The sequence below is a fragment of the Anomaloglossus baeobatrachus genome, chromosome 1, assembly GCF_048569485.1.
Source record: "Anomaloglossus baeobatrachus isolate aAnoBae1 chromosome 1, aAnoBae1.hap1, whole genome shotgun sequence".
NCBI lineage: Eukaryota > Metazoa > Chordata > Amphibia > Anura > Aromobatidae > Anomaloglossus > Anomaloglossus baeobatrachus.
Genome location: NC_134353.1, coordinates 974,589,677 through 974,603,491, shown reverse-complemented (window position 1 = coordinate 974,603,491; position 13,815 = coordinate 974,589,677). Strand labels below are relative to the sequence as shown.

The 13,815-nt window shown below is 48.8% G+C and overlaps 1 protein-coding gene across 1 annotated transcript in view; it reads right to left on the bottom strand.

Annotated features, from left to right (window-relative positions):
- LOC142303032 (myosin-IIIb-like) overlaps positions 1-13,815 on the bottom strand; it is a 73,345-nt gene that overhangs the window by 29,065 nt on the left and 30,465 nt on the right. Inside the window, exons 4-9 of the mRNA XM_075344135.1 lie at positions 6,276-6,378; positions 5,401-5,503; positions 4,910-5,066; positions 4,502-4,601; positions 3,669-3,794; positions 2,642-2,750 (exon numbers count right to left, since the gene is read on the bottom strand). Of these exons, the coding sequence (XP_075200250.1) occupies positions 2,642-2,750; positions 3,669-3,794; positions 4,502-4,601; positions 4,910-5,066; positions 5,401-5,503; positions 6,276-6,378 (698 nt within the window). The remainder of the gene's footprint in view (positions 1-2,641; positions 2,751-3,668; positions 3,795-4,501; positions 4,602-4,909; positions 5,067-5,400; positions 5,504-6,275; positions 6,379-13,815) is intronic.

The window sequence follows — 13,815 nt, the reverse complement described above, 5'->3', positions numbered from 1 at the left end:
AGACTGAGCGGGGCACGCTATATACATGTAATATACAGAGAACAGGGGAGACTGAGCGGGGCTCACGACACACATGTATTATCAAAACAGAAAAAAACAAGAAAGTGGAAACAATAAGCAGAGGCACAAAGACCACTTATCTGAGAGTTCTGGTAGAGAGAAGGGCTGGTTTCAGAATGTCCTTAGCACACTGGAGATACATTGAGCACCGGCAAGTAACAGGAGAAAACTACTCAGTTATATAGGCCCAATCTAAATGACCTGATTGCCACTCCTCCACAGGTGTCTGGCTCCCATTCAACAAGTCAACTGCACCGCTAGCACTGACAACAAGAGGGAGCCCCAAGCTGGAAAATGTATTCACAACAGAGCACACTACATACATGTAATATACAGAGAACAGGGGAGATGGAGCAGGGCACGCTATATACATGTAATATACAGAGAACAGGGGAGATTGAGCGGGGCACACTACACATTATATACACAAAACAGGGGAGACTGAGCAGGGCACACTACATACATGTAATATACCGAGAACAGGAGAGACTGAGCATTGCACACTACATACAGTACAGACCAAAAGTTTGGACACACCCTTCTCATTCAAAGAGTTTTCTTTATTTCCATGACTCTGAAAATTGTAGATTCACATTGAAGGCATCAAAACTATGAATTAACACATGTGGAATGAAATACTTAGTGTGAAACAACTGAAAATATGTCTTATATTCTAGGTTCTTCACAGTAGCCACCTTTTGCTTTGATTACTGCTTTGCACACTCTTGGCATTCTCTTGATGAGCTTCAAGAGGTAGTCACCGGAAATGGTCTTCCAACAGTCTTGAAGGAGTTCCCAGAGATGCTTAGCACTTGTTGGCCCTTTTGCATTCACTCTGCGGTCCAGCTCACCCCAAACCATCTCGATTGGGTTCAGGTCTGGTGACTGTGGAGGCCAGGTCATGTGGCGTAGCTCCCCATCACTCTCTTTCTTAGTCAAATAGCCCTTACACAGCCTGGAGGTGTGTTTGGGGTCAATGTCCTGTTGAAAACGAAAGGATGGTCCAACTAAACGCAAACCGCATGGAATAGCATGCCGCTGCAAGATGCTGTGGTAGCCATGCTGGTTCAGTATGCCTTCAATTCTGAATAAATCCCCAACAGTGTCACCAGCAAAGCCCCCCCACACCATCACACCTCCTCCTCCATGCTTCATGGTGGGAACTAGGCATGTAGAGTCCATCCATTCACCTTCTACAAAGACACGGTGATTGGATCCAAATATCTCAAATTTGGACTCATCAGACCCAAGCACAGATTTCCACTGGTCTAATGTCCATTCCTTGTGTTCTCTTCTGCGTGTTGCCTGTCCTTAGCAGTGGTTTCCTAGCAGCTATTTTACCATGAAGGCTGCTGCACAAAGTCTCCTCTAAGGCTATGTGTCCACGGTAGAATGTACCTGCGGATTTTTCTGCCTGAAAATCCGCGACTTTCACGGCAAATCCGCACCCGCGGATTTACCGTGGATTTTGATGCGAATTTTTTTTTTTTTCCCCATTCTATACCCAATTCCGCACCAAAATCCGCAACAAACAATTGACATGCTGCAGATTTTTCCGCATCAAAATCCGCGGCAAATCCGCAGCGGAAAAATTCGCAGCATGGACACAGCATTTCCAAAATGCCATTGAAATGGCTTGGAAGTGCCGCTGCTGCAGATTTTCGGGAAATCCGCGGTAAATCCGAGGCAAAATCCGCGGTAAATCCGCAGTGTGGGCACATAGCCTTAACAGTTGTTCTAGAGATGAGAAGGCGTGTAAAAAAACTTTTGGTCCGCACTGTATATGTAATATACTGAGAACAGGGGAGACTGAGCGGGGCACACAGCACACGTTATATACAGAGAACAGGGGAGACTGAGCGGGGCTCACTACATACATGTAATATACTGAAAACAGGGGAGACTGAGCGGGGCTCACTACACACGTTATATACAGAGAATAGGGGAGACTGAGCGGGGCTCACTACATACATGTAATATACTGAAAACAGGGGAGACTGAGCGGGGCACACAGCACACGTTATATACAGAGAACAGGGGAGACTGAGCGGGGCTCACTACATACATGTAATATACTGAAAACAGGGGAGACTGAGCGGGGCACACAGCACACGTTATATACAGAGAACAGGGGAGACTGAGCGGGGCTCACTACATACATGTAATATACTGAGAACAGGGGAGACTGAGCGGGGCACACAGCACACGTTATATACAGAGAACAGGGGAGACTGAGCGGGGCTCACTACATACATGTAATATACTGAGAACAGGGGAGACTGAGCGGGGCACACAGCACACGTTATATACAGAGAATAGGGGAGACTGAGCGGGGATCACTACACACGTTATATACAGAGAATAGGGGAGACTGAGCGGGGCTCACTGCACACGTTATATACAGAGAACAGGGGAGACTGAGCGGGGCACACAGCACACGTTATATACAGAGAACAGGGGAGACTGAGCGGGGCTCACTACACACGTTATGTACTATACTATTTACTGGCTACTCCCTGCTCTGACTGCATTGGGCCCCCCCTTTATTACCTCAGGGACTGCAGATCAGCTGCCGTCTCACCTTCTGCCTGCTGCTTGCTGTGCAGTCTTCGGATGGTTTCTCCGCGGGCCAGAGACGTGGTACAGATCAGACAGCTCATCAGATCTTCAGGCTGCGCTCCGAACTGTCCCTGGAAATTACCCCACATGCCAGCATATGTGAGAATACAATCCCTTCTGCTCTTAATGAAACCGTCTTATAGCTAATGATGTCATAGGGCTCCGCGAGCGCTGATGGGCGGGAAGTCTCACATTTCCGCTCACGCCCCTGCGGATCTTATAGATGCACAGTTCAGAGGGGTCATGTGTTTGAGCTATATAAACTGGTCACATGACTAATAAAGGAGAATTCTCTGAGTACACCTACTATGTGTGCGCTGTATTCATTTCCCGAGCACTTGTAAAACAAATCTTATTAATTTGCAGTTCAAGAGGCAAAGAAGGAGTGTATGTCACTCACATCCTAAAAGTGGAGGGGAGCCAAGCGATGCTGCAGAGCAGAACGAGGGCACAGAAAAAAAAAAAAAAAAGCATACACAGGAGCGAGGCCGCAGGACGGGGTGCAGAGGGTGAGGCCGCAGGGTCGGGTGCGAGGCTGCAGGGGGCAAGGACGCACGGCCATGCAGAGGGGAACGAGGCCGCCGTAGGGCGAGGCACAGGGGGCCGAGGCCGCCATAGGGCGGGGCGCAGGGGGTGAGGCCGCAGGGCACGTGGTTGCAGGCGACGAGGCCGCAGGGCACGTGGCCGCACGGGACGAGGCCGCAGGGGGCCGAGGCCTCAGCAGGGCGGGGCACAAAGGGCCGAGGCCACAGGGGACGAGGCCGCAGGGCGGGGCACAGGGGGCAAGGCCGCAGGGCGGGGCACAGGGGGCAAGGCCGCAGGGCGGGGCACAGGGGGCAAGGCCGCAGACCTTTCAATAGTCACACAGGGTAGGAGAGGAGCAGGGGGCCATGGTGAAGCCTCAGGAAGTCCCTGTGGTTGTGTACAATGTGTTAGGGCCCCGCTACACCCATGAGTTTTGTGACCGTATGCCCAGCCCCCGTTCTCACCGCAGCGGCCTTCAGCCAGCCCAAGGAGGCGCCATTCACACTCACACCTCCTGCCTCCTCTGGATAAAAGGCTATGTTCCCCAGAGACAGGACCCCTGAGAGGACGATCTTCAGATCCAGCTCCTCCTGCAGAGAAGCAGAACGTTACATCACGGCGGGCACATAATTATCTGCTCACAGCTTCTTCAGAGCAAAGAATCCATGTCTGTGTCCCTAAGACAACACTTCCTGTAATTGGCAGCTTACTGATTTTAGATCATAACGGTGTGGGAGCTTCCCCACACCACAGCCCCCGGCGGGGGGAGTCTCCCCACAGCACAGCCCCACAGCTGGGGGAGTCTCCCCACAACATAGCCCCCTGGCGGGGGGAGACTCTGCACACCACACCACAGCCCGCCAGCGGGGGGCGTCTCCCCACACCACAGCCCTCCAGCGGGGGCGTCTCCCCACACCACAGCACAGCACACCGGCGGGGGAGACTCTGCACACAACAGCACAGCCCGCCAGCGGGGGGCGTCTCCCCACACCACAGCCCTCCAGCGGGGGCATCTCCCCACAGCACAGCACACTGGCGGGGGAGACACCCTACACCACAGTACAGCACACTGGCAGGGGCAACTCCCCACACCACAGCACAGCCCACCGGCGGGGGAGACTCCCCCCACCCACAGCACAGCCCACCGGCGGGTGGAGACTCCCTACACAACAGCCCACCGGCGAGGACGACTCTGCACACCACAGCACAGCCCGCCAGAGGGGGAGTCACCTCACACCACAGCAAGTGTTGGGAGTCTATGAACGACTCCTGGAATTCTGCAGCTGCAGGAACTGACCTGATTTTGGAATCCCACCATCCGCACAGCATTACACAGCGTCCGGTATCCTTCACTCCAAACTTTGGTGTCCGAATCCTCCCATCCTCGACCAATGTACCTACAGCACCCAGAATAGATCAGTGGCGCCCCCAAACATCAAAAGTGATATTAACAAAAAAAAGGAAAGAGAAGTCTAACAGCAGAATAGTGACTGCAGCTCTGGAGGTGACTGGAGGATAAGACATGATGCAACAGCAGAATAGTGACTGCAGCTCTGGAGGTGACTGGAGGATAAGACATAATGTAACAGCAGAATAGTGACTGCAGCTCTGGAGGTGACTGGAGGATAAAAGATGATGTAACAGCAGAATATGGAGTGCAGCTCTGGAGGTGACTGGAGGATAAGACATAATGTGTGGCACATACCTGTACATGGATGGCTGCAGGAGGCCGTACACATCTTTTTCCTCCTCTGGACACCCAAATAGCATGTAGTAGAAGATGTGGAAGTTTCTCTCACCCAGGTCCTGGTGAGACACCCGCGACTTCTCCAGAAGATACTCGTTAATCTTTGCTCCCCTTACTATAAGAACATGAGAAGCAGATTTACAGCAAGTCACAATGACTGTATCAGCAGAATAGTGAGTGCAGCTCTGGAGAATAATACAGGAGTTAACTCAGGAGCAGTAATGTAATGTATGTACACAGTGACTGCACCAGCAGAATAGTGAGTGCAGCTGTGGAGTATAATGTAGGATAAGTAATGTATATACATAGTAACTGCACCAGCAGAATAGTGAGTGCAGCGTATGTACATAGTGACTGCACCAGCAGAATAGTGAGTACAGCTCTGGAGTATAATGTAGGATAAGTAATGTATATACATAGTGACTTGTCTCCGCCTCACTGACACTCACCACTTCCGTCACTGAAGCGCAGTTGGACGTATTTCCCAAACCGGCTGCTGTTCTGGTTCATCACGGTCTCGGCATTTCCGAACGCCTCCAGTAATGGATTCACCTGTGGAGATAACTGAGGGGTCACTCGGGGCACATGGACCGGATCTGTCCATACTCTGGTATCAGCTCTATGTATAGTATAGAGCAGCAGCTGAAAATCAGGGGACAGGAATCTCTGCTCCACCCACAAACACATTAGTCCCGCCCTCTATCATCAAGCATAGGATGGGAAAGGTGACCTCTGTGTCCCGGGGTCATCCTTTGAGGTTTCAAGGCGTTTCTCTGCCTCTCACCTCCCCACCTCTCTGCCCTCACGTCCCCTCTCCTCCTCCCTCACGTACCCTCCACTCCTCCCTCACCTCCTCTCCCCTCCTCCCTCACCTCCTCCCCTCCCTCACCTCCTCCCTCACCTCCTCTCCTCTCCTCCCTCACCTCTTCTCCCCTCCTCCCTCACCTCCTCTCCCCTCCTCCCTCACCTCCTCTCCCCTCCTCCCTCACCTCCTCTCCCCTCCTCCCTCACCTCCTCTCCCCTCCTCCCTCACCTCCTCCCCCCTCCTCCCTCACCTCCTCTCCCTTGCCCCCCACCCTCTGCTCCACTCCTCTGCCCCCCGACCTCTCCTCCCCGCCCTCCCCGCCCCCTCTTCCCCCGGCCCTCTGATCCCCTCCTCCCTGCCCTCCTTATCAGCCCTCTCGTCCCCTTATTTCAACTCTGTCCTCTCCTCGGCCGCCCCCAATCTCAGCCGTCTGTCCCCCTTTTAACCTCCCCTTATCTCTGCCCTTGGCCGCCCCTTATATCTGCCCTTGGTTGTCCCTTGTATCTGCCCTTTCCGCACCTGCAGGATCTGCTGGCTTAGCTGCTTGTTCCCCCGGCTCCGCCGCACCAGGTGTCTCAGCAGTAGTTTTGTGCTCTCGGTTTTGCCGGCTCCGCTGTCACCGCTGCAAGAAGAGAAATCATCACCGGCGGCTTGTTAGAGTGCCAGCTCTTGACCCCATTGTTATTGGCACATTTTTGGTGTAACATCAATGGGCTTTCTTTAAAAAGGGGTTTTCCAAAGAACAACGTTAACTTTAAAGTTGATTTTAATCAATATGTAGTGCACCTGAGAACCTCAGGGCACTACAAGGACCTACCCCCTGGGACCTGGAGTAGCAGTGCAGATTCAACCAACACACCTAAAATCCTAGTTCTCCTCTCCACACTGGGCATAAAGGGTTAACCATGTAAGGTGATGGTCGCCATCGGGGCGAGTCCCTGGCTATAGCCAGCCTGGGAGGGGTCAGGGAGTCAAAGATCAGTCGAGAAGAGGGGAGCACACAGGAGAGGTATGCGGACGTGCCGGAGCTGGGTCCGTGTAACGGTGACCCTGGGGGCACAGGAGAGAGGTCGCTAGGACGGGTACTGAGATACCGCTGGGACCTGAGCGCGCACGGGGCACAGGGCCCTAGGTCAAATGTCAAGTTTCTAACGGTTTGGCCAATTCCTGCCCAGTGAGGACACCTTCATGGACTTCATCTAACCAAATAATCCGGGGGCATCAGCAGTAAACTTGGATCTGGGTTCGGACACTTACCTCCCCTCAGAGTCCGCACTGCCCGCCGTAGGGATAGTCGGCGTTCCCAAACGCTCCACACTACAGGGACTCAATATACAGAGAGTGCCGGGATAGAGCAACCTGGGTCACTACATTGGCACTGATACTCCTGGGACCGGAACCAGCAGGACGAGGGTCCATGTGAGTAGAGACTGTTAAAGTTAACCTGCTGTGGTCTCCATCATTATACACTATACATCTCTCAGGCACAGCCCTACCTGTGGAGGGCCTACCACCATAGCTGCTACTACCACCAACCCTGGGAGTACCCACGTTGAGCAATGTCTGTTCTCTATTCTCAACCGCAACCAGCAGGTGGTGTCATGAACATTAACTCTATTATCCCCTGTAAATACTCCCCTTTTATTAAAGCGTCTCCAGGGCACGGGACCGGCCAACGGCCACCTGAAGTGACATTCCTGTTTGCAAACGCCCGGGACCGAGTTCTCCCTTTCCTGGGTGACACAAATAGATTTTGGAGTAATAATAATTTCCACAATTGAACGTTATATGAAATGTTCCTGTGCTGAGATAATCTTATATTTGCACCCCCCACTGTGTACTGTGTAATGGGGGTGTCTTACTATACAGGACATGGCCTGATCATACTACATGTCCTCGGCTGTGGGGGACCCAGGATACCAATAGGACAGAACGGTATCGTATCTGATTTTTCTTGTGAGGTAAAACTGTTGGGGACGGACTGTGCGCGCCCTGTTGGGGACGGACTGTGCGCGCCCTGTTGGGGACGGACTGTGCGCGCCCTGTTGGGGACGGACTGTGCGCGCCCTGTTGGGGAAGGACTGTGCGCGCCCTGTTGGGGAAGGACTGTGCGCGCCCTGTTGGGGAAGGACTGTGCGCACCCTGTTGGGGAAGGACTGTGCGCGCCCTGTTGGGGAAGGACTGTGCGGGTCGGGGTCTTTTTTACCTATTTATCCCCTGGCGGCTTTCCTAGTGTACATTTAAATTTTGCGCCTGGGCCTCCGCCATCATCCTTATGGCCGGCGCATGCACAATGCTATGTTCACGTTGTAGTTAAATCATACTTTAATGGCTCCGGCGTCAGCGCGTGCGTGTACCGCGATCTCCAGCGCCATTTTATTGGAGACACAGTGTCTGCGAATATCATCTGAAAGAAACAGTGACTGATTATATTCACAGACAGTGTACGCACGCTCTGACTCCAGCGCCATTTTACTGTAGAATTCAACTAAAAAGTGCACGCGGCGGCCATCACAGCCTCACACAGGAGGACGCGGTCAGCAATATACAGTATACACTGGTCAGGCTCCAGTGTCCATAGCAACCAATCACAGCTCAGCTTTCACTTTACCTCAGCAGCTCAAAGGCTGAAAGATGCAGTCTGCTACAAGGCAACAAGAACAGTCTTACTGAGGTGACCGATGTATATATATATATATAATGTGCTGTATACTGAGGTGACCGGTGTATATATAATATGCTGTATACTGAGGTGACCGATATATATATAATGTGCTGTATACTGAGGTGACCGATATATATATAATGTGCTGTATACTGAGGTGACCGATATATATATAATGTGCTGTATACTGAGGTGACCGATATATATATATATATATATATATATATATATATATATATATATATATATATATATATATATATATATATATATATATATATATATATATATATATAATATGCTGTATACTGAGGTGAATAATATATATATAATGTGCTGTATACTGAGGTGACCGATGTATATATATATATATATATATATATATATATATATATATATATATATATATATATAATATGCTGTATACTGAGGTGAATAATATATATATAATGTGCTGTATACTGAGGTGAATAATATATATATAATGTGCTGTATACTGAGGTGACCGATATATATATATATATATATATATATATATATAATATGCTGTATACTGAGGTGAATAATATATATATAATGTGCTGTATACTGAGGTGACCGATGTATATATAATGTGCTGTATACTGAGGTGACCGATATATATATATATATATATATATATATATATATATATATATATAATGTGCTGTATACTGAGGTGACCGGTGTATATATAATATGCTGTATACTGAGGTGACCGATATATATATAATGTGCTGTATACTGAGGTGACCGATATATATATATATATAATATGCTGTATACTGAGGTGAATAATATATATATATAATGTGCTGTATACTGAGGTGACCGATATATATATATATAATGTGCTGTATACTGAGGTGAATAATATATATATAATGTGCTGTATACTGAGGTGACCGATATATATATAATGTGCTGTATACTGAGGTGACCGATATATATATATATATATATATATATATATATATATATATATATATATATATATATATATATATATATATATATATATATATATATATATATATATATATAATATGCTGTATACTGAGGTGAATAATATATATATATAATACTAGAAGGTGGCCCGATTCTACGCATCGGGTATTCTAGAATTTACGTATTGTGTAGTTCATGTATGATTTTTGTTATATATATATATATATATATATATATATATATATATATATATATATATATATATATATATATATATATATATATATATATAGAGAGATGTTGTTGTGTGTAGTTACCAAGTGTTTGTGTAGGCGCTGTACATGTTCTGGGTGTTGTCTGGGTGTGACGGGGGGTGAGAGCGGTGTTGTATGTGTGTTGCGTTGTTTGTGGAGCGCTGTGTGTCTGTAGCGTTGTGTGTGTGTTGCGCGGTTTGTGTGTGTGTGGTGTGTTTTGGGGGGAGGTATGTTTTGTGCAATGTGTGTGTTGTGCGGTATGTGCGTATATTTGTGTGTGCCGCGGTGTTTGTGTGTTGGGTGTTGTGTGTGTGCAGCGTTGTCTGTGTGTGTGGGTGTCTGTGTAGGGCAGTTGTTTGTGGTTCCCAGTGTGTGTGTGTGTGGTGTGTTGTGCAGTGCGCGCGCGTGTGTGTGTGTGTGTGTGTGTGCATCAGCCTCTCTTCTCTCAGCCTACCTCTCCCAGCCTCCCTCCTCCCAGCCTCCCTCAGCATCAGCCTCCCTCTCCCAGCCTCCCCAGCATCAGCCTCCGCCAGCATCAGCCTCTCTCCTTCCAGCCTCCTCCAGCATCAGCCTCCCTCTCCCAGCCTTCCCCAGGATCAGCCTCTCTCCTCCCAGCCTCCGTCCTCCCAGCCTTCCCCAGCATCAGCTTTCCCCTCCCAGCCTCCCTCAGCATCAGCCTTCCCCAGCATCAGCCTCTCTCCTCCCAGCCTCAGCCTCTCTCCTTCCAGCCTCCCCCAGCATCAGCCTCTCTCCTTCCAGCTTCCCTCAGCATCAGCCTCCCCTTCCCAGCCTTCCCCAGGATCAGCCTCTCTCCTCCCAGCCTCCTTCCTCCCAGCCTCCTTCCTCCCAGCCTCCCTCAGCATCAGCCTTCTGCTCCCAGTCTCCCCCAGCATCAGCCTCCCCATGCATCAGCCTCCACCAGCATCAGCCTCTCTCCTTCCAGCCTCTCTCCTTCCAGCCTCCCCCAGCATCAGCCTCCCCTTCCCAGCCTTCCCCAGGATCAGCCTCTCTCCTCCCAGCCTCCTTCCTCCCAGCCTCCCTCTCCCAGCCTCCCTCAGCATCAGCCTTCCGCTCCCAGTCTCCCCCAGCATCAGCCTCCCCAAGCATCAGCCTCCACCAGCATCAGCCTCTCTCCTTCCAGCCTCCCCCAGCATCAGCCTCTCTCCTTCCAGCCTCCCTCAGCATCAGCCTCCCGTTCCCAGCCTTCCCCAGGATCAGCCTCTCTCCTCCCAGCCTCCTTCCTCCCAGCCTCCCTCAGCATCAGCCTTCCCCTCCCAGTCTCCCCCAGCATCAGCCTCCCCCAGCATCAGCCTCCACCAGCATTAGCCTCTCTCCTTCCAGCCTCCCCCAGCATCAGCCTCCCAAAGCATCAGCCTCCACCAGCATCAGCCTCCCTCGTCCCAGCCTCCCCTCCCAGCCTCCCCCAGCATCAGCCTCTCTCCTCCCAGCCTTCCCCATGATCAGCCTCTCTGCTCCCAGCCTCCTCCAGCACGCCGTGCTCCTCTGCCGACACTCACACACCCCGATCGCATCCACTCACACACACCCGATCGCATCCACTCACACACACCCGATCGCATCCACTCACACACCCGATCGCATCCACTCTCACACACCCGATCGCATCCACTCACACACACCCGATCGCATCCACTCACACACACACCCGATCGCATCCACTCACACACACCCGATCGCATACACTCACACACACAGACACTGACACTGACGATATCGCACATACGCGCTTATACTCACAACATCCGGGGATATCACATGCTTCTGGCCATGTGATCCTCCGGCAGGTCCTGGAAGATCACAACAGCACAGTATCGAGGCCGAGAAGCAAGCGATATCCCAGGATGTTGTGAGTATGTGGATGCGATGTGATGTGTGTGTGTGAGTGAGTGTGATCTGATTTGTGTGTGTGTATGTGTGTGCTGTTATGTGTGTGCTGTTATGTGTCTGTATTTTCCGCAGCTGCAGGACCTTGATGTGTGGATGCGATGTGATGTGTGTGTGAGGTGTGTGTGAGAGTGAGTGTGAGCCGGTGTACACTGGTAACTATGATACACATCGGGTAACTAAGGGACCTTAGTTACCCGATGTGTATAATGGTTACCAGCTTTCACGGCCTCCGTGAAGATCCCAGCATCGCAAGGTTATGTCTGGCGCTGCTGGGATCCTGACGGAGCCGGTGTAGAAGCAAGAGATATCCCAGCATGTTGTGATGTGTGAGGTGTGTGTGAGAGTGAGTGTGATCTGATGTGTGTGTGTACTCACCTGGGAATCGGGGCTCCGTGTCAGTTGGGCCAGAGCGAGCGTGGATTGCGTGAGGGGGGCGGGGCCTGCAGAGAGCCGGGGCGAGAGGCCAATCCGTGGGGGGGGCGGGGCCATGGCGAGCCCAGCGGCCAATCAGCTTTGTGTCACCGTAAGGACACAATTTCGGAGCATGACAGACAGACAGATAGACAGACAGACAGAATAAGGCAATTATATATATAGATGCTGTATACTGAGGTGACCGATGTATATATATTATGCTGTATACTGAGGTGACCGATGTATATATAATGTGCTGTATACTGAGGTGACCGGTGTATATATAATATGCTGTATACTGAGGTGACCGATATATATATAATGTGCTGTATACTGAGGTGACCGGTGTATATATAATATGCTGTATACTGAGGTGACCGGTGTATATATAATATGCTGTATACTGAGGTGACCGGTGTATATATAATATGCTGTATACTGAGGTGACCGATATATATATAATGTGCTGTATACTGAGGTGACCGATATATATATATATAATATGCTGTATACTGAGGTGAATAATATATATATAATGTGCTGTATACTGAGGTGACCGATGTATATATAATGTGCTGTATACTGAGGTGACCGGTGTATATATAATGTGCTGTATACTGAGGTGACCGATGTATATATATTATGCTGTATACTGAGGTGACCGATTTATATATAATATGCTGTATACTGAGGTGACCGGTGTATATATATATAATATGCTGTATACTGAGGTGGATGAGATATATGTAATGTGCTGTACAATAAGGTGCGTGATATATATAAATAAAATGTACTGTATACTGAGGTGCATGCTATATTCTATATATATATACACACACACACACACACATGTGCTGTATACTGAGGTGAATGATATATCTATAATATGCTGTATACTGAGGTGGATGAGATATATGTAATGTGCTGTATAATAAGGTGCGTGATATATATTATATATATATATATATATATATATATATATATATATATATATATATATATATATATATGTCTAAAATGTACTGTATACTGAGGTGCATGCTATATTATATATATATATACACACACACACACACACACACACACACACACACGTGCTGTATACTGAGGTGAATAATATATATATATATATAATATGCTGTATACTGAGGTGAATGAGATATATGTAATGTGCTGTATAATAAGGTAAATGATATGTAATGTGCTGTATACGGAGGTGACTAATGTATATAAATGCGCTGTATACTGAGGTGAATGATGTATATAACATGCTGTATACTGAGGTGAAGGATATATACAGTGCCTACAAGTAGTCTTCAACCCCCTGCAGAATATACAGTGCCTACAAGTAGTCTTCAACCCCCTGCAGAATATACAGTGCCTACAAGTAGTCTTCAACCCCCTGCAGAATATACAGTGCCTACAAGTAGTCTTCATCCCCCTGCAGATTTAGCAGGTTTGATAAGATGTAAATAAGTTAGAGCCTGCAAACTTCAAACAAGAGCAGGATTTATTAACAGATGCATAAATCTTACAAACCAACAAGTTATGTTGCTCAGTTAAATTTTAATAAATTTTCAACATAAAAGTGTGGGTCAATTATTATTTAACCCCTAGGTTTAATATTTTGTGGAATAACCCTTGTTTGCAATTACAGCTAATAATCGTCTTTTATAAGACCTGGTCAGGCCGGCACAGGTCTCTGGAGTTATCTTGGCCCACTCCTCCATGCAGATCTTCTCCAAGTTATCTAGGTTCTTTGGGTGTCTCATGTGGACTTTAATCTTGAGCTCCTTCCACAAGTTTTCAATTGGGTTAAGGTCAGGAGACTGACTAGGCCACTGCAACACCT